Here is a 26,804-nt window from a genome sequence, read left to right as displayed (position 1 = left end):
TTGCCTTGCGTATTTATTAAATTTATTAGAACGTTAATCACAAATATCTTAAAACATTGTATTAGTCTAAATCTAATTAAAATATTAAAGGCCAATATAAAAATATAGCATGGGTTCTATTTTCAAATTTACAAGCTCCATACGAACATGTTTTAATATGTAAATATACTTTAACCGCTAACTCGACTTTGATTACTTCGAGTTAGATTTTTCATACAGCGTGCATGGTTCTATGTCGAAATGTAGGTTATCTTAAATTAATCTACAGTCGTATTCAGCGAGAGATATGAAAATATTCCTATTTATTTCTATTCAGTTTCAAGAAATTGCGCTTAATACGCATGATGTTAAAATATATGGATGCTAAGGTTTTTTAACAAGAGTACTGGCTTTTGTGTAGCTCACAACAGATACATTGGGGAGAGGTACAGGTATTTTGGAAATATTATTATTGAAGGATAGAAGTGGTGGAAGAGAGATGGACTGGACCCCGGCAGCAGCTGGAATGAAGAGTGAAGCCTTCGTGATGTTGGCTGGTATAACCACTTCCCGGGGTAGTCTTTGTAGAGTTGTAGCATTGCCTAGAATAAACACCCATACATTTTACCAAGTTGTAAGTACATTAAATCGTATTGTGATGAGGCAACTCATTCTTAGAAGAATTTGCATTAAAAGTGTTTACTAAGCTTTTTTTTTGTTCTTGACTAACACGTATTTTAAGATATCTTAAAATTATATTTTATACCGTTTAATAATATATTTTAGTTATTGTATTATATTTTGTAGGTTTTATATTCTGTAATTTGGTTGTTCTATATTAATAAATATTAAATGTTTTAAGATATGATACAATATAATATGTTATAGTATTATAGGATTAAAATAGTCTAGAATTGGCAAAAGGGCTTTGAACACATCTAAATGGCACTCTACAGAACCGATTTATTGGAACCCATATTAAGAACCGCGAATTTTTTAAACCCGATGCGAACCAGAACCTAAATTTGAACCGGTACTCAATCCTTGCTTATTTGTAATCGCTATTTAACATACGTAATAATATACATAATATATGATATAATGAGCAGTGTTGGCCTAGTGGCTTCAGCGTGCGACTCTCATCCCTGAGGTCGTAGGTTCGATCCCCAGCTGTGCACCAATAGACTTTCTTTCTATGTGCGCATTTAACATTCGCTCGAATGGTAAAGGAAAACATCGCGGGGAAACCTAAGGGCGGCTAAACCTTAGACCCAGAAGTTGTCGGCGTGTGTCAGGCACCGGAGGCTGATCACCTACTTGCCTATTAGTTTGAAAAAGGATCATGAAACAGATTCAGAAATCAGAGGCCCAGACATAGCAAGGTTTTAGCGCCACTGATTTTTGTATTTTAATAATATACATACAGAGTCCTAGCCATATGTAAATACCTACCTAATAGGCTCATATTAAGTGGAAACGGAGCATTGGCTGGAGCAACTCCAACTATATTCTCAGCAGTCACGTTAGTCACCAGAGGAGCAGGTATATTATTCAGATTTATTCCAGTACCTTTGTTCTGATAGAATGTTATCGCTTCTTGCTGACCACTGCGAAAGATCGAGAGCAAATCATCAAATTGATCACAGAATAATTTACCTACACATATAAATTTCATAATTTTCTATCGTTTACCCAAGTCACTCAAATTAACAAATACTTGATTTATACTAATTTTAATTCCCAATGAAAGAATCATTCCAGATTTTTATTACATTACCAGCAATGCTATGAGATCTGCTAACGTGGTTGGTAAAATTGAGAGGATTCGCTTTTATAATATATTTTATAATAAAACTATCGGGACAGTGCTATATTCAATACATATTCAAGAAATACGGGAGTATTCATATTACATACAGAGGTATTGACAGAATCTTAACCTAAATGTACCAAATACATTAATACTAATAATGATTAATTTACACTTACGTCTTATTCAAGTCCGAATCTTTTGTTTTGTTAGTTAAAATTCCTACTTGATAAACAGTAGCTCGAACTACATACCTAGAACAAAGTTAATTCAACATTAAATAGATTTAACAACAATTAAAGAAACATTTTATTAAATTTTGTATTTCTATTAACTATCTAAAAAAAAGTATGTGATGATGAAGAGTGAATATGTTTCTCCACAAATTCTTGAAAACTAAATGATTTAAATCGGGTGTATTCCAACAACGAATTTCTGGAGTAGACATGAATCAATAATGTTAATAGGCATTTCTTAAGGCAAGGCAAGTTGACTTTTATAAAACGACTTTATGTATAGTTGGAAATCAGTGTTTAATTCCTAACAAATCCATACTAAAACATTCCCCAGAAGAATTCTCCCGGGGTAAATCTCTATTGGACATTTAAGACAGAGTTATGTTTCACCAAGATATTGGTAAAGCACTAGGATATATACAGATACAAGTGTGATATATGCCAGGTTTTTTATGGGCCGGGGTGAGAATATGGCAATATCAGGCACATAACAGCTTTCTGCGCGTCAATGACTTTAAAAAAAAATATAATTTGTAGTCGCCACGCCTTATTTCGTACACATGGCATGCAAAAAAGTCTCCTATAAGCACTTCTTGTACGTATCGTATTCATCTAAAGCGGCTGCGTCGTCATCATTTAAAAAAATTATGTTACCAGATAGCTACCAAGAACATCTTTAAACATATACATACATATCCTTAGGTGATGTCAAATTGATGTGTTTGTCGTCGGCTGACGCATAATATATACACATTGACAGGATCAGTATCTATAAGATTAATAAAGTATGAGAAATGAAAAAATTGTTCTGCAAAAGAAAAGTTAGAACGCTCCTGGGTACTAATTAGAAAAGGTCTCCTCCAAAACTCCTTTTAATTAATTCAAACTTAGCATGGGTAAATATCTTAGTGGTTTTATCTACAATGTAGAGGAAAGATTTCTTTCGTTTGTAGTGTATAACTTTAAAACTACTGAACCGATTTTAATAATTATTTTACCAATATAAGCTAAATTATCCAAGTAATATAGATTTATAACATCTATAATAAATGCGGCGTATCAATGATAAATGTTTGAAAAAGAGTAAAAATTATTAATTAAAAACGAGAAATTTAACGCCGTTCAACGCTGCATGGCAGAGTGGTTGATAAGTTAATAGCAGATTGGTTATCAGATCTAGACTATTTAAATAACTTAGGTAGCCAAAGTAAATATATTAATTAAAATTATACACACAAAAAACGTTTCATCGTCCACGGCCGGAAAATCAGGATGTAACATTTAATAATTCTTTCTCTTGAACTTGCAACTGCAAGTAATCATTTCAAAGATACTATAAAATTCTGTCACACTTAGCTACATTATTCCTAAGTATTATATAATGATTGCTAGTAAAAGAAATCTTTAACCTCAACATGCTGTTCTACTGTGCTACTAAGAAAAAGTAACTTACACATATTTGAGTCATAATTAAAAGAAACACACAAAGGTTAAATAAACACAACTGAGGCAATAAGAAAATAAGCGGTATTTATATGGATCAGGATTCACTAGCAGTTGTGTGCAATAGTGTTAATCTAATTATATGTTATTATGACTATACTAATTACTTGCTTGTATATATTGAGACATTTAGACTTCCATTAAATTATTTATATTATTAACATTAAAATTGCATTATTAACACGAAAATTAAGTATAAAAACCAGTTTATTTAATTTCTAAATCAATGTGCAGCAACACCAAAAAAAAAATGGGGATATCAATGTCATCTTGAGAGTCTCAAGGGGCACTCACGATTCACCGACGTTATGCTGAGCATTCGGTCAACCATAAATAGGTCAATAATTTGAAATTCAAAAATCTAAGTAAAGCTAAAACATAGGATTTTAGCTACGCTCTTTTATGTATTTGGCCCATTAACTTTTGATTAACTTTTGAATTGGTCTACAGGTAATCCGTAATAAAATCGATCAGTATTAGGTTTCGACCTAATACTAAAACTAATACCTAATACTATAAAAAGAAAGAAAATCTTTATTATAGTAGTTAGTAGGTATTAGTAATTCTTTTTTGGGGAAAGGGATACTCTTCCTTAATAAAATCCCAGAGGCTCTTTTATCACTGCCTTTCAATAAATTTAAGAAATGTATTAAAGAAAAGCTGTGTAAAAAGGCTTACTATAAAGTCAACGATTATCTAGTTGATAAAAGGGCCTGGGACTAGTGCTAGACAGGCTACTTCTAATTAATTTGCGATATTTGTTTTAAATAAGTGTTGTTTGATGATTTGCTGTTTTAAAAGAGTACCGAGAGTTTTTTACGCCGGCTTTTTCTCTCGGCTTACCCCCTCTGTCTTCTTTGCCGATGAGTAGGGATGCCTTCAAATTTAATGACGTGGAATAAGTGATACATGTATCTTATGTTCCATAATAAACATATTTTATTTTATTTTTTTATTTTATACCGAATAAGAAAGGATGTTTAGTTAAAAAGTAATTGCACTAGCCCCCACCCTCTGGGATTCTCTGTCTCGCATAATATCGGTACTCGATATAATAATTTAATTAAAAAATAATTTAAATAAGAAAACATTCCATTTCAGCATAGAACTGGTTGAAAAGATATTCTTTACGGTTGTTAGTGGATGTTATTGTTATCTGTAATTCCAGGTAGGAAGTATAATTTCCTATTGAAAAAATGAAGATGTCGCTAGAATTTAATTTGTATTGTTACTTATTTAAATTATCTGGCATTATAAGTTGAAAACTAAAATTTTGTATATTTAGTAATATTATTATAGTAGGTAACGCGAAATCTAATTATTATTTCGTATCCCCACAATAGGTACTGAAACTAAATTTTTATCTAATGCAATTCGTATGAGCCACGCCATGTCATGTATTGGAAACTGTAATCTTTTATCGGAGATTAAAGATATTTAGTTGATACTTCAAGATGCTGTAGGTTACTCGTTGACATAGCGAGTCTTTTTATTTTTTTACCCTTTTTGTGTTTTTAAAAAATGGCAAGTCTGGTAGGCTTCGCTGGCGTTGCAAGTTGCGTGAGTATTTTTATAAATGTAAAATTGTTCTCCTGGGTTAAAATTAAATGAGTTCATTATTAAATGTGTATTTTTTTGAAATGATTTAACGTACAAATTAAAAACATTAAAATATCAAATTATTACATATCCTAAATACATAAATTTGTCCTTTATTTATTGTATAAATATTTGAAATTTCGCATTGTTATTATATTCCAAAACGTGATTGAAGATCTTTTTTCTTGCTTTTCCTTTCTTAATCGTAACAGGATTTAGTTCATTTTTTATTGGCATTAAATTTAACTAGGTTACAGCTAACCCGCTTTGCGAAGATTGAGTGGCTTTATTAATTCTTTCATGCAATTTTATTTCTAGTGCTCGATAAAACTTGCTTGCCTTTCGTGGCAATATAATCTGAAACATATGTTTTCTAGCTGTGGACGGCTAGAATAGAAGGAAGAATAAATGCTTGATTATTAATTATACAGATAATATTAAACGTGTTATATAGTTTTTTTTTTCAGGGAATTTCCTTAAGATCTCTTATAAATATCCATAGTATATTTTCGAATCGGTAACTCTCTTGGGGTGGCCATTTGACTATACTTAAGTCATATATACCTGGCTCCCTCTACACCAATTTGCAAAATTATCACCTGTGATTGAATAATTCATTAAACCTTTAAAATAAATTAAAAATAGTTGCAAGATCTAGGATAATTCGCATTATGTTTAAGTGGAGCAAGTGTTTCTGGTAACGTAAATGTTATCAGAGTTTGATAAGAGCGGTCGCGACGCATCATAAATCCAGAAATTTAAGAATAACTTATTTGGATCACACACAATATACGATAAAATGCCTCATTCAAAATGATTTATTCTTGAAGTATGTATTTTCAATTACTTTCACCGATTACTTCAGCTGGAAACAGATTTTACTATGTAAAATATTAATTGACTAACTCTTTTTGGATACCATGCTGAGCGAATATAACGACTATTTTTTTCTCTGTGCATTTGCGAATTTCTTATGTATTATGTATGTCAAGCATGCACCATTATAATCTTAAGTTTTGCACTTTCCGTTTCTTGTATAGCTTTCTTTGTGATTTTTTCCCTGTACTGTCGAAACTATTATGTCGCCCATGTCAAACACATTTAACAAAACAAGCGTTTCTGTAGTGTTGAAGATGTGTTGAGCGAAAATGAATTACAGCGTGTATTGTGGCCGCCATTTGTAATCTACGTTATCGTTGTTAATTTAAAAATTCTTAGATATATACTTTATCAAGACGCGGACACACCACGATCACTCGGACGTCATTTCAAAACACTGATAACAATATCACTTACTATTGATAATTTCGCTGATCTTAAGAATTACGTTGACAGTAAAATAGTTTAATACTTTTATAGTTTCATAATCAAATAAACAAAGCATCGTGGAGCTACAATACATATAGATTTACAATAATATATGGAGACAAAAACAGCTTATTTATTACGTACAGTCATTCTATATAAATAAAGTGCTCGTATTTATAGATAAACTCCTCCTTGATAGTTTTTTATAAATTTTGTGTATATTCGGTAGGTCTGAGAATAAATATTTGTCATACCGCTAAATAACAAGGATGACCCACCCCCCGAAGTTAATGGTTTGCCATTAAAAAAACACATGTCAAAATAGATAGAATTTCATTAATTTAATAAATATAATTTAATTTTACCATAATTGTTGTATATTTTTAAAAAGATACCTTGTAACATACCGCAGATATAGGATTATATATGGTGAACTTTAATAAATAAATATATTGCAAAGTGCTTTGGCGTCTAAATCAAAACTGTAATATATGTATCATCATCGTTCTCAGTTCCATTATTTGCGATAAAAATTATTACATTTTCTACTCAAATAACTGCACACTCGTATTATGTATAATATAGTATAATTCACATTATAATAGGCGCTGCGGTATTCAATATAAAAAAAACAACCCCTTTATTGAGAAAAATAATTTACTCTTAACTAAAGTACTCTTCTGTCTCAAATAAGACAGATTTGGTTTTCATAAAATAATAAATCTCACTTACAGACGCAGGCAGCGGTGCAGATAGTAATGAGCGCACTCTCTCTGGCGCAATACTTTTGCTTGATTGACTTTCTTCAGGATCTACCAGAATTGCTTTACATCAAAATCCTGTATTACCATAGTAAGTATACCACTTCAGGCATGTTGGGACTTTTGGCAATAGGTTGGCATATTGAGCATAATTCAGGGATTTGGGCTTCATATGAAATTAACTATAAGGTGATGTTGGAGGGGCTACAAAACAAATTTTTAAGGCACATCTATCTTAGGATGTACGGTGTGTTCCCTTTTTACCCACTCATGAATCCGACCTTATTTATTCTTGGTTCTGTGGGCTACGCGCTTGTGATGTACTTCATAAAATTGATACATGGCAAGGACAGTAATTCGGCAGTATATCAGTACCTTAGCTTTAATGTGCCTGATGGGTACGTCAGAAAGCGACATTGTCCGCCGTTACTTCATGTGCCCACAGCTAGGATTAACCTTCCGAAAAGGGCACATATTATGATTCGGTGTATTAATTTAGTAAACGAATTACATAGGTTATTATATTTTTGTTTATGTAATTTTGTTTTTCCTAATTAATTTCGTATATTTGCTTTTTTTTGTTTCATTTGTAAATTTTATTCACTTATTGTTTACTCTTGTCAATTTAGGGTCGCTTGTTAGGGAAGGAGTGTTTTTATAAATAATACAAATAATTGAATAAATAAATTTTATAACTGATAAAAATAAACAATTAAAGACAGCATTACTTTAAATAGGGAAATATTAACACAATTTTCAATATCTAGATCCAGCTATTTGTGGGCAGCGAGTAAACATAGGACAATCTCTCACTGAAGTAAGCAATCAGGCGTTTGTTCTCATAAGAACAGAACCATTTACAGCAACTAGAACATTCTATATTAATTGTGTACACCTCGGTCTAGGAGTCCTTTGGTTCTTCGCAAGTGTTATCTTGATTGGTAAGATTACTTTTAAAGCAAGTAGTAGATTTTTGGTCTAACTGGGAAAACTCTATACATTGGGTTGAGAATTGCACGTTTAACTAGTAGTATGCTAGCATTGTTCTCTCTTTCCCTAACCGTCTTTACTATTGCAGATATAGCACCAATTATTTTATCGTTTGACTTAATTACAATCAAATGTAGTATCGTTTAGTTTTTTAAGTGAACACCTCAGTTTGCTATTTTAAATCGCGGTTTTTATTATAAAGTAGATAGTTATTTTGCGTCCAACCTACCGAAACATTTTAATATTACAGTTATATATATTATTTTAGTTAATATTATTAAAATCTGAACTGTTTGATTGAACTAGCAAGGAAGACTACAACGGTCTCAATTGGTGAAATCCCTCGGCTAGTTTAAATTAATGATGATAATTTATTTACAATTTAGATTTAGATATTTGATAGTCCTGAGAAGCTTTAATATTTCACCCATTTAATTTAATTATTCATTGAGGATCGAAGACAATTTAAAGAATTCATTTCAGCCAGCTGGACTAACAATAAAAGAACGCCGACAAAATGGCCTTGGATAGTAACTACAATTAGCATTTGTGCATTAGATGTCGTCGCCATTGTGATATTCGCCAATGATGTGTTCTTCACTAGAGTGAGTTCATGATTAATTAGATTAAACAACACCTGACGTACATTAACAAGTTTATTCAAACTGAACTTTTGTAAATACCATTTCTTTGTGAATTGCACATATTAAAACTGAAAAACTAGCACTATCAAATTAAATTAGAGAAAACCATTTGTATTATAAAAATGTAATGCAGTTTTTTATTTCTTTACTAATCTTGTTACAAACTATTTTAATTCTAACATCTTTTAAACGACTTATAAATACGAGCAGTGTTGGCCTAATGGCTTCAGAATGCGACTCCTGAAGTCATAGGTTCGATCCCACCCTCTGCACCAATGGATATTCTATCCATTTGCGCATTTAACATTCGCTCGAACTGCGAAGGAAAACATATGTCAGGCACATGAGGCTAAACACCTACAGACAGATACAGAAATCTGACGCCCAGACCTGAAAATGTTGTAGCGCCTCTGATTTTTTTTTAAATACGTCACTTAGTTTTCATAATTGAATGTATGATTTGCAGACTTTAAATGAGATTATGAACTACATCGGAGCGACAGCGAGTGGATTAGGTAACACAGTGCTGGACACAAGATTGGCTGTTTGGATAATGATCGGTTTATATGGAAGACTGGGCGTTTTTTTTCTCTTAAATATAATTGTTTTGATAGTGGTAGCGATCAAGAAACGAGAGGTTACTGTTTTGGTAAGTTTAAAGCTGTTCTACAAATTATTTTTCCGTTACATACTCAGACAGAATCTAAATAGTAAAACCTTTAATAATCGGTCTCGTAATTTAGAAGCTTCGATCATATGTCAAAATCGAAAAGCAAAGTGTTTATTCCTGTAGGTCACCCAATGTACACTTATGAACCTCAGTAAAAAATCAATGCTTCTAAATTTTTCTATTACTGCCTGTTCTCAAGTCAAGAGCGTAGAACGAGAAGAACAGGCTATAAACGGTTTCAAAAAGCTTTGTTTTGTGTTTTCCACAATATGTCTGTAAGCACTGGCAACCAATACATTAAGCTCTTAATCACGCGTAAAAGAGAAAATATATATGCTACCATGTTACATTTAATGAAGTAAACTAAAATTCCTATAGATTTTTAAATACACTATTTAATATCTAGGTTCCATGATATCGACAGAGCAAGGCGTCTTGCATACATTCCTACTTTTGAGCCAACTGTCTGTTTGCCTACAGCTCCAAACTTTCCTATACATTTTAAATTTGCTTTAGTTTTTATTACATTTAACAGGACAGGGGGCAAACGGACTGAAGGCTCATCTGCTGTTACGTGATACCGCCGCCCATGAACACTCTCAAGAGTGCATAGCCATAATTTAAAAAATTGGTACGCTCTTTTCTTGAAGGACCCTACGTTGAATCGGTTCGGAAATACTTCAGTGGGCATCTGGTTCCACATAGTGGTGGTGCGCGGAAAAACTGCCTTAAAAACGCTCAGTTGTTTAACGGCGGACGTGGTCGAGGTGATACGGGTGGAATTTAGTATTCTGCCTCGTCGTCCGAATTACTGCAATTATTAAACGAACATATATCCTCGCTACTCGGTGTTTTTTTAAGTAGTTTTGTGATTGTTATAGGCGGATAATATATCAGAGGCACCGTCCACCACTAAGCTGTATGCTAGAAGGGACACACCAAATTTTGAAGATAGCGTCTCTACAAGTGGAACAAGTTACGATCTTGAAGTCGATCGAATACCGCGCCCCACTTTAACAAGAAAAACAGACTCAGAAATGGATAAGTAAGTTCAACAATAAAATTTTAAGCTAGGGGTATATAAATACGAGTATTTGTTCAGGAAATAAAAATAATACTAGTTAAACGTACCAATTCTTGAAAGGCCGGCAACGCACTTGCGAGCCTTCTGGCATTGTGAGTGTCCATGGACGGCGGTATCACTTAACATCAGGTGAGCCTCCTGCCCGTTTGCCTCCTATTACATAAAAAAAAAAAAAAGGAAGTCGGACCTTCAAGATAATTGGTGCAAAAATAAATAATATTTAAATTCTAGCTTTAGTCCAGATATGTGTATGAAACACTATAGTTAATTTAAAAATAATAAACATATTATAAATCAATATAAACATTCAATTACATTCACTTTTTATGTAAATAGATCAAAACAAGTTTAGTTTGAAATATGAACGTTTGTTCTAAACTAAAAACCAAGAAAGAGACCTATAGGTCTATTATATTTTTTTTTAATAATAATATGTGTGATACACATTTTTATCAGTTTTTCTGATAATTATTTATCTGGAAAATAGTTATGTATTTCTATGAATTCGAAATTGTTTTCAATTGACCAATGTGGTTTGACATATAAGATAATTTCGTAATTTCTTTTTCTTCTTTTTTTCTTTCTATTTCTTATGTAAATAACCATTTTGTTTCAGAAAAGTAAAGTTCATTGCAGATATAATAACTCCGCCGGTAGTTGCGGAAAATAAAGAAAATATTCAGGAACGAAGAAACAGTATTGACATATCAATTGTGGGGACAGCTGCGCATAGCCAGCCGTCTACTAGCTCGATGCAACCACTTCCCGCTCCAGAAAAGAAGATAGGCAAAAAGTTAGCATTTACTTACTTAAAATTATGATTATTATTCAATAGGTTTTAAATAGTTGTCGTGATCGCAACAATTAATGTTTTTAAAGGAAACGAGTGAGATTATGATGACCCGTGTAGGTCAAAAATCTATTGGATTTGATAATCGACAGTTTCTAGTTAGAGGTTAGTCCCGACTAACTCTAACTTTAACTATAAATACCCTTGCTTTATTAACGCACGCATTATTGAATTCTAGTGCAAAGAAGTGCTAAAAATATAATACAAATCTAATATAGCATAAGTTTATTTATTTCCCACATAATTATTCTATCTTAACAGTTACTACTTATAGAAGATAGAACTACACAATAATGCCATCACCTACAATTAAAATACATTTTAAAAAAATGTATCTTGATCTTATAACTAACAACATAACAGGCAGCTCTTGTGAACTCAGCCAGTGCACAAACAAAATATAGTATCTTATTTATTCCACTCACGCGTCGCTAACCAAGTTGAAGTTAATTTTAAAATAGTCAGCAAATGAAATAAACAATACGATAAGTTGCAATCGGACGAGTTCTGTCAAGCCACGATGAATGAAAATTATTATATTTTATTAAATAAAATACAAATATTTTTGACGACTTATATGTGATTTCAGGCCTAGCACAGCGGAACTTCATTGTCAACTTCCATGGTCTTACCTTCCATCTACGTCACAACCAATGCGGTCCCAACTACCCCCTGATGAAGATCTGCCTCCGGTACCATTACCGGACTACACAGTTATTCATAATCCAAGAAAAGCCTGTAAGATTCCATACCTAATATAACCTAATACCGAATAAAAGCAATCCCCTAGTATGCAGTAGTATTAGTTTCTTCAAGCGCCTGACGAATACAGGTTTCTGTATAATTTTCGGCTATTTCTCTATGAAATAAACTATATTTATCTTAAATAAATAGAATAGAACACTAAATACTACTACAATAGGTACTTAGCTTAAAAATAGGTGTCAAGACAGGCTGGTAGAATAGACATAAATGTAACAGGAGCTTTAATACATTTGTATGACATTTCCTTTCAGCTGTACATAGAGCGCCATCAAATTTAGGATCACCACCTGTACCACGTATTAAATTTCCTACGTCAGTACTGGCATCTGGTAAGTTTTTAAAGAAGTCTAGACAGTATATCTTCTCTTGATAGAGAGCAAACCGGCGCCGGTACTCTCTAACTTCCAATACAATTTCGATACAATTATCTCAGTATCGCTGATGGAACCTTGGTATCGCGTTAAAAAAACTCAACATAGAAGTTGGTATCGCAAGGACTATTGGAAGTTACAGAGTGCTAGGGTGGGTCAGATGAGCTAGTAGCACTTTGTCAATCTATTTGTATGAATGTATAACATAAGACGAAATTATGACGGTTGAGATTGGTAAACAGTGCTTCTCAAATCTTTTCGGTCTGACCAATGACAATCAAGTAAAACGCCTTGTTGTATAATAAAATGTAATTATTATTTAAACGATATTCTGAAGTCAATTTTTCTAAAATGAAGTGTCAAAATAATAACAAATCCAGTAAATACAATTTTAATTTACTCGTATTAACACTCATGAAAATAGTTTGAAAGTGAAGTTTGTGACCAGAACTTTCGCAAATCCAAGGCGCCTTAATCAACTTAAACCCTACATAGTATGTATGTACTTATAAATACTACTACTACTAGGGTTTGCGTTGATTTAATATTGTCCAAGCTGATCGGCTAAACTAAACATTCCGTTAATCACTTAGACATTTGTTAATATTCACAAAACTTAACGAACCTAAAGGGATTCCTTAGCTCATTGTTGTTAAATATAGTTATAATTTTTGCAGCTCAACTGAAAAAAAGTGATGTTTTGTATTAACGTCGAGATATAATAAAATAATGTTTACCAGGGGAGCGGCGACGGCAGTACCTTGATGACGTTCTACCGAAAGTATTTCTGTATTATGCAAGTGTTAAAAGCTTTTTAAGCTCCCGGTGGTTTAAAAACCCGAGACTGTTAAAGATTAAGCATTAAGTGTTTGTTTGTGCGGGTGACGTAATCATTAACGAAACTATATAAGTGAAATATTGGATTCTAAAAGGGCATACGTCATGGCCCGATCGTAGTATTTATCATTTTGTAATGTAGCCACACTCTTTCATGTAATAATGAATAAATGCTAGATAAAAATTTTATTTACCGATAGAGGCGGATATTTTTTTTTTGTAACAATACAAATAAGCATAAGATACAAGGTTCAGATGAACATCACGAAGTGGTCTATTCTACGATCGGACTTCGGGTTAGTAAGGGTAAGTCTGAGTCCCACATGTCAAAAACGTATTAGATTTTGACATACGGGAGTGATAGGGTAAGACTCTTTTCTAAACGTAATCCTAAGAAAATTAATATCGAAACATTTGTTATTAAACGCGCTGGCTCTTGAGTAAAGTAAAAGCTTTTCTTTTAGCTCACTAATCAAAATTTTGTTAAAAATTTTACGTTAGTTGCTTGTCTTACTCTCAGAGTCAAGCACAATGTACTATACTAAATCTATCCAACACGATTTTGACATATGGGAATCACATTAAGCGCTCTCCAATTGTCTTTGGTCTCTCTTATCTACTGACTTATCTTACCCAATATATATACTAATAATATTAAAAAATATTCTTGTTTCTTCCTCTCAAGTAGACAACAGACCTGTTAACGTTATTCCTCAATGTTCTTACTTGTATGACGGAAAGTTCTTGCGTTGGTTACTGACTACGAAAACAGAAATTGGGATTTTTTTTAAATTATCCCAAGAACCTTCTTATTTATTTCAGAATTGTCAAATTATGTTATGAACCTGTTTCGTCTACATTTAAGCAATATTTTTATAATAAATAATACTATGAGTGATTACAGATGACCTCTTCTGTAATTAAACATTAAGTATTTTTTTATATAAGTTTTGAGAACAGAAAAACGTTGCTCTCTTTGAGAAATTAAAAAGAGTTAACATTTTGCTGATATATTTATCTCTGTCCATTATAAACTTAATATAGTCTAGTTATATATAAGGCGTGGATGTCCGATTATGTTATGAAAACGCATAGCTTCGAGATTCTCATATGTAGTATATGCATATGATATATATTACATTATAAACATATTGAAGTTAAGTAAATCGAAGCAAACAGTTGTTTAAAGTTATAAGGCATTTTGTTGTACATGCTTATACATTTCTGTGTTTGAAGTGAATGGTATTTTTAATTTTGATAATTTTAATAAAACTGATCATGACAACATTTGTTTTATTTAAGAATAAAATCAATGCAGTTGAACATCTATAAATACTAGATAACTGTTCAATTAACTACTTAGTACGTTTTTGTTTATGAGGAATATCTTAATATTGATTTTTAAAATTTTCTTCGACATGATGATTCCGTTGGTGCATAGAAATAAATAATTTTTACAAAAGACAAACACACAACAAACTCGATGGTGTTAATTGCCACCGCCACCCGTGGACATTCACACTGCTAGCCGATTTTTAGAACCAGCCCTGCGATTCTGTAACTCACTTCACCAACTCACACAGCGGTTTTCGCATCGGCGGTCGCTCTCAAATCAGTCGTGAAGCAGTCATTTTATGATTTGGCATTCTGATAAACAATAAAGTACAAGCTTCCACCTTTTCAGAATGCCAAATCATAAAATGACTGCTTCACGACTGATTTGAGAGCGACCGCCGATGCGAAAACCGCTGTGTGAGTTCGTGAAGTGAGTTACAGAATCGCAGGGCAGTTTGTTTACCTGACATATTACCTACCTAAATACTTTGCTAAAATTGACATAATTATGGTAAAAGAGTAAGAAAAGTATGATCAGATAACACTGTAAATAAGACGCGAAAACGAACGACAAGATCAGATAATAATCAGTCCAGTAAATTTTTTGAAATTAGTATTGTCACTTTCTATTACATTGCGTTTGGGCTGTGAAAAAAGATAAGATAAATATTAGTCAAAAAAGTTTATTTAGGGTTTAAAAACGAAACGAAAACTAAATATTTAAAATGGGATTTATCTATACCAAGTGAAGTTCCTAGCTCACTGACAATTGCAAGATAATTCAAAAACTTATAAACTTCCTTGAGGTTCTACTCAATTCTTGACCAATCCACGTAGATTTTATACACAGTTTCCACAAGGCATATACATGTTATCACATATATTAATATCGTCACCCGTTTACTATCTATAAACGGTGCTATATACGCATTAGCGTAGTACAAAGTAAAGGCTTGTGATGGTAGACTTATTATACGATTCGCCAGACTGATCCGAGGAAATTTTGTTAAGGGCAGAACATTCAAAACTAAGCTGATGACAATCTGTAAGACCGCAATGAAGTACTTGAATCCCGCCCCTAGGCAATCCGGTCCTGAATGAAAATAAAATATGACTTTAACAGACTTTCAATATTATTGGCTATATAATTGGCCGGAATAGATACTCAGGTAAATTCTATTCTGCGCCTCGGTCAAGTTGATTTAATAAGTTCCTATCGCCGCACCTGGATTGAATCCTGAAACCATCCGTCCATGGGAATTTCTACTATCATATTGAACACCAGTAGTACACGGCCTATACCCGATGCGATTAAGGCAAGATTTATTACTGATACCTATATCAAGGCTATTTTTATTATTTTTGTATCTTAGAACTAACTGTGGTATATAAAACTGATTATTGTGAACAAAATTTATACATATACAGAAATAATTTTTTATAGCATTTGGTTTTGCACAAATAACTAAGCGAGATAAAGCCTTCTTCAATTTATTAGGGCTTATCCGTTTAAAATACCTAATACCCTTAATTTATAATAATTACCTAAAGTGTAAGAGATGGAATATGCGGCATAGACAGTACTCGCTAATCGCCAGAGCCAGGCAAAAGCAAGTAAACAGGCAAGAATTGCTTCAGTCTCTGGCATACCATGATGCCTAGCCAGTTATTGTATTAGATGGAATTCACTGCAATTTTGTTCAGATCTAAAAGTGTTTTCACATTTTACAGCTATTGACGTATACCTGACAGTTTTTGTAACTTGCATAGATATATTACATTACTTGAAATACCAGTGCTATATAACTATTATCTGTGGAAGTGGGGTATATCCGCCTCTTTGGTCTGAGTACGTACTGAGACCAAAGTACGTACTGAGTTAATTAAAGCGGTTTAGAAGCATACATGGTAATTTTCACAAAAGGCAGGCGCAGATGGTATTGAGGTAAGAGTTGCATATTTTTCTTATTTGGGAAATACGGTAATTTACTATCAACACCCAGTATTCGAATCATAATACGAAACACCGACGGCTCGTATACAATGTACTTCAAATTTATTCGAGCTATATATATCGGATATCAATACACATTGAAGATAGCTGGGAGTCTATCATGTATTCACATTCTTCATCTGTGTACTGTCAGCATTTTAAAAGTTGAACCCGGTATATACCACTGCAAAGTCGAGTTCCAAGTGTCACATGACTTGTTGGAAATCGCTGTGGAATACTGAATTAAAAACAATATAAAAATAATCTTTGTGAACATTATTTATTTTGTTTATAAAAACGTACAAATTTTACAGAATTAGTTAATATATTGTTTAGACAAACTAATTTTAATATTTAAATAATGTGTTGGAAATTAAAAAATAGAAAGTTGCAGGTACTCCTAGTTAAGTACCCGCTGCAAACTTAAACGCGAACCCAGTAGGACACATATACTGGATACATGTATGATATATTTTGTGAGTTGTGTGGCAAGTGGCAAATACTAAATATTATAAATATTTTAATTGATAAACACTATATCAATAGATTTGATAAAATTGTTTATTAATGGCGATAATAATTATCGTTCGATTAGTATTGATCGACAACTTGTCCAGCGACCACGTAGGGTGGTGCGCAATCATGACTCTAAAGAAGGTGGCTCCTGAGCTCCGTCTCGCGGCCACAATATCGGGGAGTATCACAATCGTGAGTATACAAAAATTACCTATACCTAAGAAATCAAAAAATTTTAGTACAGTAAAGCTTTATTGCGACTTGCACATTTTGTTTCCCAAAGATAATGAAACAAAGGTTTGAACAATTTTTTTAGGATGGGCAAATTTATAAGGTAACGCAGAGAAAGTAATAAACTTTCATTCTTATGAATATAAATATGGTGTACTTGGAAATATGGATTGAATTTTTATAGTGTGGTGACATCATTAGGTAGTACCGGGAGTTCGTAACATTAGAAATAAAAATTCACGAAACTATATATTAAATAGTAAGATTAGAACATTTTATATGTTTTTAATTTAGGAACCGATTAATGTCGAGACGAAGAGTGACTAAATAGATATATATATATATACCTAATACAAATATCATGTTTTTATATTAAGTTAAAACTGCATTGCGGCTGTTAAACATTGCACTGCGAAATTGGCTTATTCTTATTAATTGTAATTGTGTTTCTTTTGTACTAAAATCATAAAATCGATGTTTCATGCGATCCTATGGAAAGAGAGAATTAAAATTATCAGAAGCATTTTAAAACCTCGTTCGGCAGTTGGTTAACTTTACAATGGCTTAAACAGAAAAGTTTAGTTAAATTTAAGTTTCTTTTTATTATTATTAGACTAAGCCTATTGTTTGTGTATACTACGTGTTTTAGCGATGTGCAAGGCTGAATAATATAGGTACATGTGTCATACGGTTTTATCGTGGTACGATCGATATTTTACACATGTGTGTATCTTCATATAAATTAGAATAAATATTTCATATACTATTGAGTATTAGGGTATCCATCGATGATATTTCCTTAGAGACTACAATTAATAATACCCACTTGTCTAACATACTCGGAAAAACTTATTTGCTCATGTTAGATTTTTTTACCAAATATCATTGAAAAAAAACTATTTTTAATATATTTCTTGACTCATGCTAAAGTAAGTAGCCGACTTTACGATTTTAATTATAATTTATTTATGCACTGAAACAGATTCGGTAATTTACTAATGTTAGTAGATTAACAATTTTCATTATCAAAAAGCCACCCGTTAGATGTTCTCAATGACGTGGATACAATGGTATACCTAGGAGATATTTTAATTCAATAAAAACCAAAAATACCTCAATACATTTATATTTTGACAAACTGAGAAGCCTTCAATCAAAATAGTTGTCATGAAAAACAATCGATATTAATATTGTGAAATATTTAAAATTGTGTTTTATATATAAAATATCACAATTTTAATTTTTTTTTTGAAGTGAAACTTCTTTATCGGGGTTGGAAAAAAATTTAGTGTAACATTTTTTCGTTACGCGTCACATTTTTCCGTTACGCGCCATCTTTTGGAGTGAAACTTCTTTATCGACGTATGGGAGAAATTTTGTAGCAGGTTAGGCGTCATGTTGCTTTTTTAAGTCAAACTTCTTTATGGGCGTTGGAAAAAAATTTACACACATTTATACTACAAAGTAATAAGTTAAAATGAAATAATTGTATTTGTATTCATGTCTATGATAATAAAAGCCTTTTGTTAAACTTTATCTAATTTAACTTTATTTAACCAATTTCTGTAAAGTTGCATATAGTAGATCATTTTTCGAAAAATAAGGTCATAAAGAAGTTTCACTTCTTACGTGTGTACACCTAGTACACGCACACATTTTTATTTTATTAGAAATATAATATAATATGATCAACGCGTTTAACACAATATAAATAATGTAGCTTGCTTTATGTGTACTATATTTATTATGAAGTGACGTATAAATCCATATCATAATCATACTCAGGAAGGGTTATAGCAATGCTATATCTTTAATATGTTTTTATTAATATCTTTAGTGGAAAGATACAAAATTTAACCTTACATCAGGGACGAAAACACCCTTTCAGCTCTGCCTTTGGGTTCAAGATACTCATGAATATTCATTCCAAGTCTTCCTTTAAGGATTTTGGAATAATTCATAAGTCTACGTCAGCTCCCTATCTGTTTTAATCTCGTTTGATAAAATAGATAGCGATAAGTACTTACTATTCAACGATTTGCAATAGTTAATAGGTATATATTGGTCAGTTAGTCATTTATATAATTTAAGTATTATATTTTCAATTCCAAATCGAAACATAAAGTTTGGCTTTGGTTTGGTTTAAAGCTTACCTACTCTTGTTTTTATGATAATTTAATATATATTCTTCCATTATCAATTTTTTGTATAGAACAGGGGGTAAAGGGTAGAGAGCGTTGTCGGCCTTTTATTGTATGGCTTTTTTTACTGTAACCATTTTTTTCTTAACAATGTTTAAAGGGAAAATATAGTCAGTACAAATGAAAATTAGTTTGATTAAAATAAAACCGATATGTTTTAATCAATTTTTAATTCAAACATCGCATTTAATACAGAAGTTATATAATTTTCAGAAAAAGTTATAATTAACATTTTAGAGTAATATCAAGAAAATAAAATTAATAATAATTGAAAATTGAAAATTTTATAAGATCGAGGAAATGCTGCCAGCATCAATGGTACACTGGCACAGGGACCAAACTTTTAAATTCAATATTTATCAATATTAAATTATGTAAAATTCAATTATATAGTATAAAATTTCAATATATTTTCAGATAACATCAGTAGTCAATATAGTATTAACCGTCATAGCAATAATATTTCGATTCACATGCAGTACAGGCGACCCCGCCTCGACGTCAGGAGCCAAACTATTTATGACAACTTTGTACAGAGTGTACATACAAGGTAACTGATTCAAAACGCGAGTTATATTTCAAAGTTAACTAAATTAAATTAAAAATGGGCCCAAATCAGCTTTAAGAATAACTTTTCAGTGGGCCCATACTTTCTCGGAGTGACAGCCTCGCCCATTCAATACACACTTAACATGCAGACGTTTACAAACAATAAATAAAAAGGGGACCTAAACGGGAAATTTACGTAATAAGGTTAATTCAATGAAATTTAATTGTCTGACGTAGTATTAGGTACTTATAATCGTGTAAATTAATGCGCGAGAAGTTTATTAATTTTTGATGAATGCTTTAAAACCGATGTACACGGTCAACCAATAAGAAGTGATCGGCAATAAAGAAAAGAAGATTCTTAAATTTTTCTAATTAAATAAATAAGAGGTCAAACTCGTTTGTACATTTGTAACTTTATTTAATTAAAATAATATTTTCTTTATTGATAAAAAAATGGCCATTCACCGGTATTAATTTATTTTTTAAGTATACAGACGACATCAGATTATGAAATTTCAATTACCTGAAATTGACCTTATATTAGAACGTAAATTTCCTTAGGTACCCTTTTTTTCTTTGCCGTTTTGTCGTCGTACTTTTCCTATCATACAAAATTTAACGTTAAACTTTATTATTATTTTTTAACTAAACTTAATGCATGCTGTGCTGTGTCAGCTAAGTTGCCGGTTTACGAGCATTCAAATAAACGGCCTGGCCACGGGGATCGGCGGTGCGAACGGCGATGCGGGAGGCGAGGCGACCATTCGCGCGGGGCCGTTTGCAGGCCACGGACCAGTCACGTTTGCCGCCGCGACCAGTAAGGAAGTTCGACAGCGAAATGACTTTATCGAAATCATCTCGATATTGCTTGGAAAGTAATAGCTTTTGGTGCAAGACCTAATATTTGGAGAAATTGTGGAGAATTCCACAAGAAGTATGAGAAATTCAGAATATATCCAGAATTATTTTTTTGAGTATACCAGAATGAGTATTGAAACCTTCAATTATATTCTTATGGATATTCAACCAGAATTGGAGAAAAAAGTTAATGCAAATAGAATTTTAAGTGCCGCTGAAAAATTGTTTTTGAGATTAAGGTATATTAAATTAATGCTGTGGATGGCCAGACTTCCAAATAGCTGGTCTAGCCAGTATTTCAGTAACAAAAAACTCTGTATTCATTTTTCGCCGCGACCACGACTAAACTTATTTATTCCCTTCTCTATTCGCCGCGACTGCCGCTCGACTCCGTGGCTTGCACCGTACTGATTCATGCATTTGTTTCGCTCGCCCGTCGCGACGTCAGTCGCCCGCGCGATTCGCTCGGTACATTTCGCCGGTCGCATCGCTGGTCGCCGTTGCGCGTGGCTTGATTAGTACATTGCTATGAGTTTATTTCAGTCGCTAGACGCATCGCGGTTCGCACCGCGCGAATATTCGCGTCGGCGAATGTCCCGTGGCCAGGCTGTAAATGTGTTGTGCGCAAATTAATTAATTTTTAGCACCAACTAAAATATACTATAATTATTATTATTCAAGGTGAAACGATTGAAACGTTATTTCATTGAAATACAGTACTCGATTATTTCCTTTAAAATTTATTTTAAGTTGGAAGAAGCTTATGTTCATCAATCATCTAATAGAAAAGTAAAGGATTCATAAATTTCTTTAATTATTATTATTATTCCAGATGATTCCTGTACAAATTCACTGTCCGTAGAAGATATTACAAGTTCACAAACGGTGTTCATATTAACATGTATAACTTTGGCATTCGCGGTGGTCAATTTTATCTTGGCGTCATCCCTGATTGCTAGTAAATATACCTGCTAATCTACTACACTATTACTATAGGGAAAAATGATTTCTATTTTTGTACACTAAAAACGAATGGACTGACTTTAAAAATTCTCACCATTAGGATGGTGTATTATCCAAGAGGTTATAGGTATAGGTTATATATACTTACAAAAAATGTGTAGCCGTGGGAGGCTGGTATATACACCAGAATCTGAAAGTGTATTGGTCACTTTAAAACAAGTGTTTTAAATTTGGTTACTACTTAATACAGCATCGACATCACCAACTCGTGCTTTCCATAGATTGAATTACAGTTTAATTACATTTTAAATACCAAAATTAACATCCTCAATTTCTTCAGGATTCATCCTACCAACAGGTCGGGAGACTCTTACAATTGTTTTTTTTTAATCAGTGCACGAATGAAAGAGTTTATACAAAAATAAAGAAATAAAAGACCATTTGATGATAGCATCCTTTATCATTTGATCTCTCATTACAGCTGTTATCAACCCAGAGAGTACTTCATGTCTAACGGTGACCGCATATTTGTATGTTGGAGTATCTTTTTCGGTTTTGATTGTCGATCTTACATTGGCCACACACTTTGGGTTAGATATGACGACACTGGCTAATAGACTTGTAAGTACTTTTATCATTATTCAGGCAAACTTATATTGAGTATGTAAATGTTTGGCTGACGTTGGTTTACACTTTTACACCCATAACTCCTAGTACCTGTGGCTTTGTTGTGGGCCTGTGTCAGCTTTTTTAGGTGAAAAGAATAAAATTCGATTTAATTAAGTTTGTAAACCTTGCCTTCATCCTTCATTAATATGAATTGTTAAATTTTCGCTGCAGTAGGACCTTCACTGCCTTATTTTTTATCAGTCGTAATTGTTTAATGAATGATGCAGCAGAGATGCACTTAACTTTATATATTTTTTTAAATTATTAATCTAGGATAGTCTAATTAATTACGCTATAAAATGTTATTTATTTACAGAATAACGCCTCTGCTGGAATTGAAGAGAGGTATATGACGGATATATTACGTTTAGGGGCTTTAGTTCTCATGTCTGTAACGCTCAAAGGATATATATTTCATGTAGTAAACACTGTTTTATTGGTATATATTGTTATATACATAATTGAGCACCAGAAATCCGACGACAGAAATGAGGTAAGTTCTTTGCTGGCCAAATTACTAGCTAAGCTGTACTAAAAGCCAGCCCTTGGAATCCGAAATAGGTGTAATGTGAGCCGAAAAATATAACGAATTATTCAAGTGTTTTAATCGAATTACATACAAATCTGGCGATTCTGGGTAAAGTAATACTTCATTTTCAGCACAACATTCATAAACTGGGAGTTCTGAACGCGTTTGAGTAAGTACAAATTCATTTATCATTATATTTATCATCTATATTAATCATTACTAACATATATTATGTAGGTTTTACACAAGCAATTTTTTACGTGGGTAACACTGAAAATATTTAGAATTGTCCAGTTAGAACCATTGCTTATGAAAGCCCCATCACGTGCTACTATTTACAATTGGTTTAACGAGTTTAAGCGTGGACGCAAGCGTAAGCAATCTCAATGATGATCATATCTTATCAATGAGAATTTTCTCAGTGGTTCCATCGAATACGACGATGTGTAGAGAGGAACGGAGACTACTTCGAAAAACAATAAAAGTATTGGCAACTTTCTAGAATAACCCGTTTTTCATTTTCTAAAAATGTTCAGTGTTACCTAGGTATTTATTAATAATTAACAAATTCGTGCCTCACAAATATCTCTTAATATCGTAAAACTTCCAATAATATAAATTTCATTTTATAAAAGACAAATAAGAAAATTGTGTTTTCTAGTTTTCCAAGACCACACATAGACTCTTGGCGAACGCGATCAGACAATTTTGCTGGGGATACTAGAGGGTGAGGTTAAGTTCACAAGCTTGTGCTCGGACCCCAAAATATTAGATAATTTAAAAAATATTCCCATACATAAGAATTGCTGTTAAATATCTCTTCAATTAAACATAGAGTGTACATTGAGGTGCATTTTACAAAGTATCTATTGTAATATCTGCTTTGCCGATCAAGTGTCAACTGGGTTCTCTCTTAACTCATAAGGAAATTAAATCTCATTTTAAAATACCCTATCACTAGAATAATGTTTATTAAATTTTTTTATAGCAAGTTTTAGAATTGGTAGTTTTTTAGCATTACAATTAGCATCTTTAAATAATTTTATACATGTTTTATATGTTATTTACCTATAACTGTCTTACTACCCATGTCATATCTGGATTCAACGATCAACGCTTAGTTCATTTGTCACGCCATTAAAACAACACAGTTTTATAATTTTCGTCATAATTTCAGACAACAGCAATGGAACCGTGGTTACCAGGATGATGAGCCACGAGGGCGTGACCGTGAAACTGCTGTAGCGGATATGTCAAAGTAAATATAGATTTCTGCTGTTTCTGTAGAATCGTGCAACATCACTTTAAACGCTTATCGGTTTGAGAGTTGGCGTAACAAACGTACCTAACAGCCTGGCCACGGGACATTCGCCGACGCGAATATTCGCGCGGTGCGAACCGCGATGCGTCTAGCGACTGAAATAAACTCATAGCAATGTACTAATCAAGCCACGCGCAACGGCGACCAGCGATGCGACCGGCAAAATGTACCGAGCGAATCGCGCGGGCGACTGACGTCGCGACGGGCGAGCGAAACAAATGCATGAATCAGTACGGTGCAAGCCACGGAGTCGAGCGGCAGTCGCGGCGAATAGAGAAGGGAATAAATAAGTTTAGTCGTGGTCGCGGCGAAAAATGAAGACAGAGTTTTTTGTTACTGAAATACTGGCTAGACCAGCTATTTGGAAGTCTGGCCATCCACAGCATTAATTTAATATACCTACCTTAATCTCAAAAACAATTTTTCAGCGGCACTTAAAATTCTATTTGCATTAACTTTTTTCTCCAATTCTGGTTGAATATTCATAAGAATATACATAATTGAAGGTTTCAACACTCATTCTGGTATACTCAAAAAAATAATTCTGGATATATTCTGAATTTCTCATACTTCTTGTGGAATTCTCCACAATTTCTCCAAATATTAGGTCTTGAACCAAAAGCTATTACTTTCCAAGCAATATCGAGATGATTTCGATAAAGACATTTCGCTGTCGAACTTCCTTACTGGTCGCGGCGGCAAACGTGACTGGTCCGTGGCCTGCAAACGGCCCCGCGCGAATGGTCGCCTCGCCTCCCGCATCGCCGTTCGCACCGCCGATCCCCGTGGCCAGGCCGTAACAGTTACATAATGAGTTATAACGCATTTGGCTTCGTATGACATTGGATTAGTATAACATTTAAAAAATATATATGTATATTGTTTATATAATCGTATGTGCCGCTGCATTTGCTAGTTATTGTATCTTCTTATAAATAATAGCGCCGTCAAAGTAGTGTTAAAAACCCTAGATTTACTTTATTTATTTCAGACCCTTTGAACGTTCGGAATCATGGCTTCGCACCCAGCCCACCACGTCACACATGAACAACCGTCCGTTCTCGTACTTAGAGGAACCAAAACGTTCACCAAAGTCACAAGCAGAACCTAATTGGCACAGGGAGTGGCCACCACCACCGCCAGTGCCAATGCCAGATTACACACCACCAGCACGACGCCTAAAATCCGCCCTGAAACAGGGCTATCCTTAGGCCCATTTTTAATATCAAGTTCTAATAGCATTACCTAGCACTGTCAATGTTCTGAGGTTGAGTTTTGAGTTCTGTTTACGTTCTGGAACATTTAAACTTGTCTAGTAGTTCTATCCTACGCTGTAACTAAAACTGAACATTGTTGTCGGTTGAATAGTTAAATAGTCCTAAACTTTTTAAAATGATTTTGGATACTTTAGTGTAGGGAATTAATTAATTACGTTATATCGAAAAGGGTCAGTCAGTTTATATATTTGTTGTGTGTACGATAAAATGGGTAATCGTTTCTAAAAATAAAATTATATCGTTGATGTTTTTATGAATATGGATCCCCAAACATTCGGAGTGTGGATATGCCAAGATAGATTTCAGTTGTTGTATATTATACATATAGATTTACTAAGATGGTTGATGAATAAATCACATTGCGTTACTCAACTATTGGTATAAAATATTATTAATTATGTTATACTAAATGTGATGCGGATAAAATAGTCCTATTATGAAATGACCATTTCAAATATTTAACGATGTTACTAATCCTTATTACAAAGAAAATTTAAAAGTACCAATTTATATTTGTTACTAACATGATATCTTAACCAAACATCGTTTGTCAACACTTCTTAACAATAATAATAATCAGGCAGTAATAATTATATAATTAGAATGTACCTTTTGTTTTTCTAGTGCTTCGCTACTCTGTCGTAGACATCTGAGGCACTTGGATTCATACAGTATTTTTATTTTTGTATTATCGTTTATACTTTATATAAAATATTAATGCTTTATTGTGGTTTTTATTTATTATACTTTATATCCGGCTCCATCAAAGGTCCGAAGGGGCCGTTCGAGGATTACGTACCTAAGCAGATTCAATCCTGCAATTTATAACAACCCCCCCCCCCCTGTCAACAAAAGTAAGCAAAGCTCTCAAAGACATACATAAACGTATTAATTTTTTGTAGGAATCTAGGACAATGTGTGGTTAATAAGTGTAAAAAAGGAAATAATTACT

General features: G+C 33.0%; 3 protein-coding genes across 5 annotated transcripts; 2 read left to right on the top strand and 1 right to left on the bottom strand.

Annotated features, from left to right (window-relative positions):
* Positions 1–5: 5 nt before the first annotated feature.
* LOC125062679 lies at positions 6–3,542 on the bottom strand. The gene is made up of 5 exons (XM_047668749.1): positions 3,479–3,542; positions 2,718–2,794; positions 1,969–2,043; positions 1,432–1,586; positions 6–581 (listed from the first exon to the last, which is right to left on the bottom strand). Exons 1-5 carry the CDS (start codon positions 3,491–3,493, stop codon positions 364–366), a joined length of 540 nt encoding a protein of 179 aa, XP_047524705.1. The 5' UTR covers positions 3,494–3,542; the 3' UTR covers positions 6–363.
* A 1,424-nt stretch (positions 3,543–4,966) lies between these two features.
* On the top strand, positions 4,967–13,626 carry LOC125062868. Of its 2 annotated transcripts, none has more exons than XM_047669090.1 (10): positions 4,967–5,088; positions 7,170–7,287; positions 7,964–8,137; positions 8,670–8,791; positions 9,297–9,479; positions 10,382–10,545; positions 11,201–11,377; positions 12,024–12,172; positions 12,451–12,528; positions 13,311–13,626. In XM_047669090.1, the coding sequence occupies exons 1-10, from the start codon at positions 5,050–5,052 to the stop codon at positions 13,433–13,435; spliced, it is 1,329 nt and encodes a 442-aa protein (XP_047525046.1). In that variant the 5' UTR covers positions 4,967–5,049; the 3' UTR covers positions 13,436–13,626. The 2 variants fall into 2 exon arrangements, with proteins under 2 accessions (XP_047525046.1, XP_047525047.1); XM_047669091.1 differs by having other exon boundaries at positions 13,248–13,626.
* A 3,617-nt stretch (positions 13,627–17,243) lies between these two features.
* On the top strand, positions 17,244–26,577 carry LOC125062784. Of its 2 annotated transcripts, XM_047668940.1 has the most exons (9): positions 17,244–17,443; positions 20,101–20,233; positions 21,926–22,051; positions 22,538–22,677; positions 23,042–23,218; positions 23,386–23,423; positions 23,916–23,981; positions 24,432–24,512; positions 25,567–26,577. In XM_047668940.1, the coding sequence occupies exons 1-9, from the start codon at positions 17,303–17,305 to the stop codon at positions 25,784–25,786; spliced, it is 1,122 nt and encodes a 373-aa protein (XP_047524896.1). In that variant the 5' UTR covers positions 17,244–17,302; the 3' UTR covers positions 25,787–26,577. The 2 variants fall into 2 exon arrangements, with proteins under 2 accessions (XP_047524896.1, XP_047524897.1); XM_047668941.1 differs by lacking the exon at positions 23,916–23,981 and having other exon boundaries at positions 17,246–17,443.
* Positions 26,578–26,804: the final 227 nt, after the last annotated feature.

Source organism: Pieris napi, chromosome Z, assembly GCF_905475465.1.
Source record: "Pieris napi chromosome Z, ilPieNapi1.2, whole genome shotgun sequence".
Taxonomy (NCBI): domain Eukaryota; kingdom Metazoa; phylum Arthropoda; class Insecta; order Lepidoptera; family Pieridae; genus Pieris; species Pieris napi.
Note: the sequence above shows the minus strand (reverse complement) of the source record. Positions and strands in the feature narration are given on the sequence as shown.

Excerpts from the sequence above, each read along its gene's own strand:
- LOC125062679 (XM_047668749.1), bottom strand. Across the intron at positions 2,044-2,717 it reads TTGACATCACCTAAGGATAT|GTATGTAGTTCGAGCTACTG; the intron begins GTATGTATATGT and ends ACTTTGTTCTAG. Across the intron at positions 582-1,431 it reads ACTTAATATGAGCCTATTAG|GCAATGCTACAACTCTACAA; the intron begins GTAGGTATTTAC and ends TGTTTATTCTAG.
- LOC125062868 (XM_047669090.1), top strand. The coding sequence starts at position 5,050 with ATGGCAAGTCTGGTAGGCTTCGCTGGCGTTGCAAGTTGC. Across the intron at positions 10,546-11,200 it reads ACAGACTCAGAAATGGATAA|AAAAGTAAAGTTCATTGCAG; the intron begins GTAAGTTCAACA and ends ATTTTGTTTCAG. Across the intron at positions 12,529-13,310 it reads TACGTCAGTACTGGCATCTG|GGGAGCGGCGACGGCAGTAC; the intron begins GTAAGTTTTTAA and ends AATGTTTACCAG.
- LOC125062784 (XM_047668940.1), top strand. The coding sequence starts at position 17,303 with ATGGCGATAATAATTATCGTTCGATTAGTATTGATCGACAACTTGTCC. Across the intron at positions 23,424-23,915 it reads GGAGTTCTGAACGCGTTTGA|TTTTCCAAGACCACACATAG; the intron begins GTAAGTACAAAT and ends TGTGTTTTCTAG. Across the intron at positions 23,982-24,431 it reads TTTGCTGGGGATACTAGAGG|ACAACAGCAATGGAACCGTG; the intron begins GTGAGGTTAAGT and ends TCATAATTTCAG.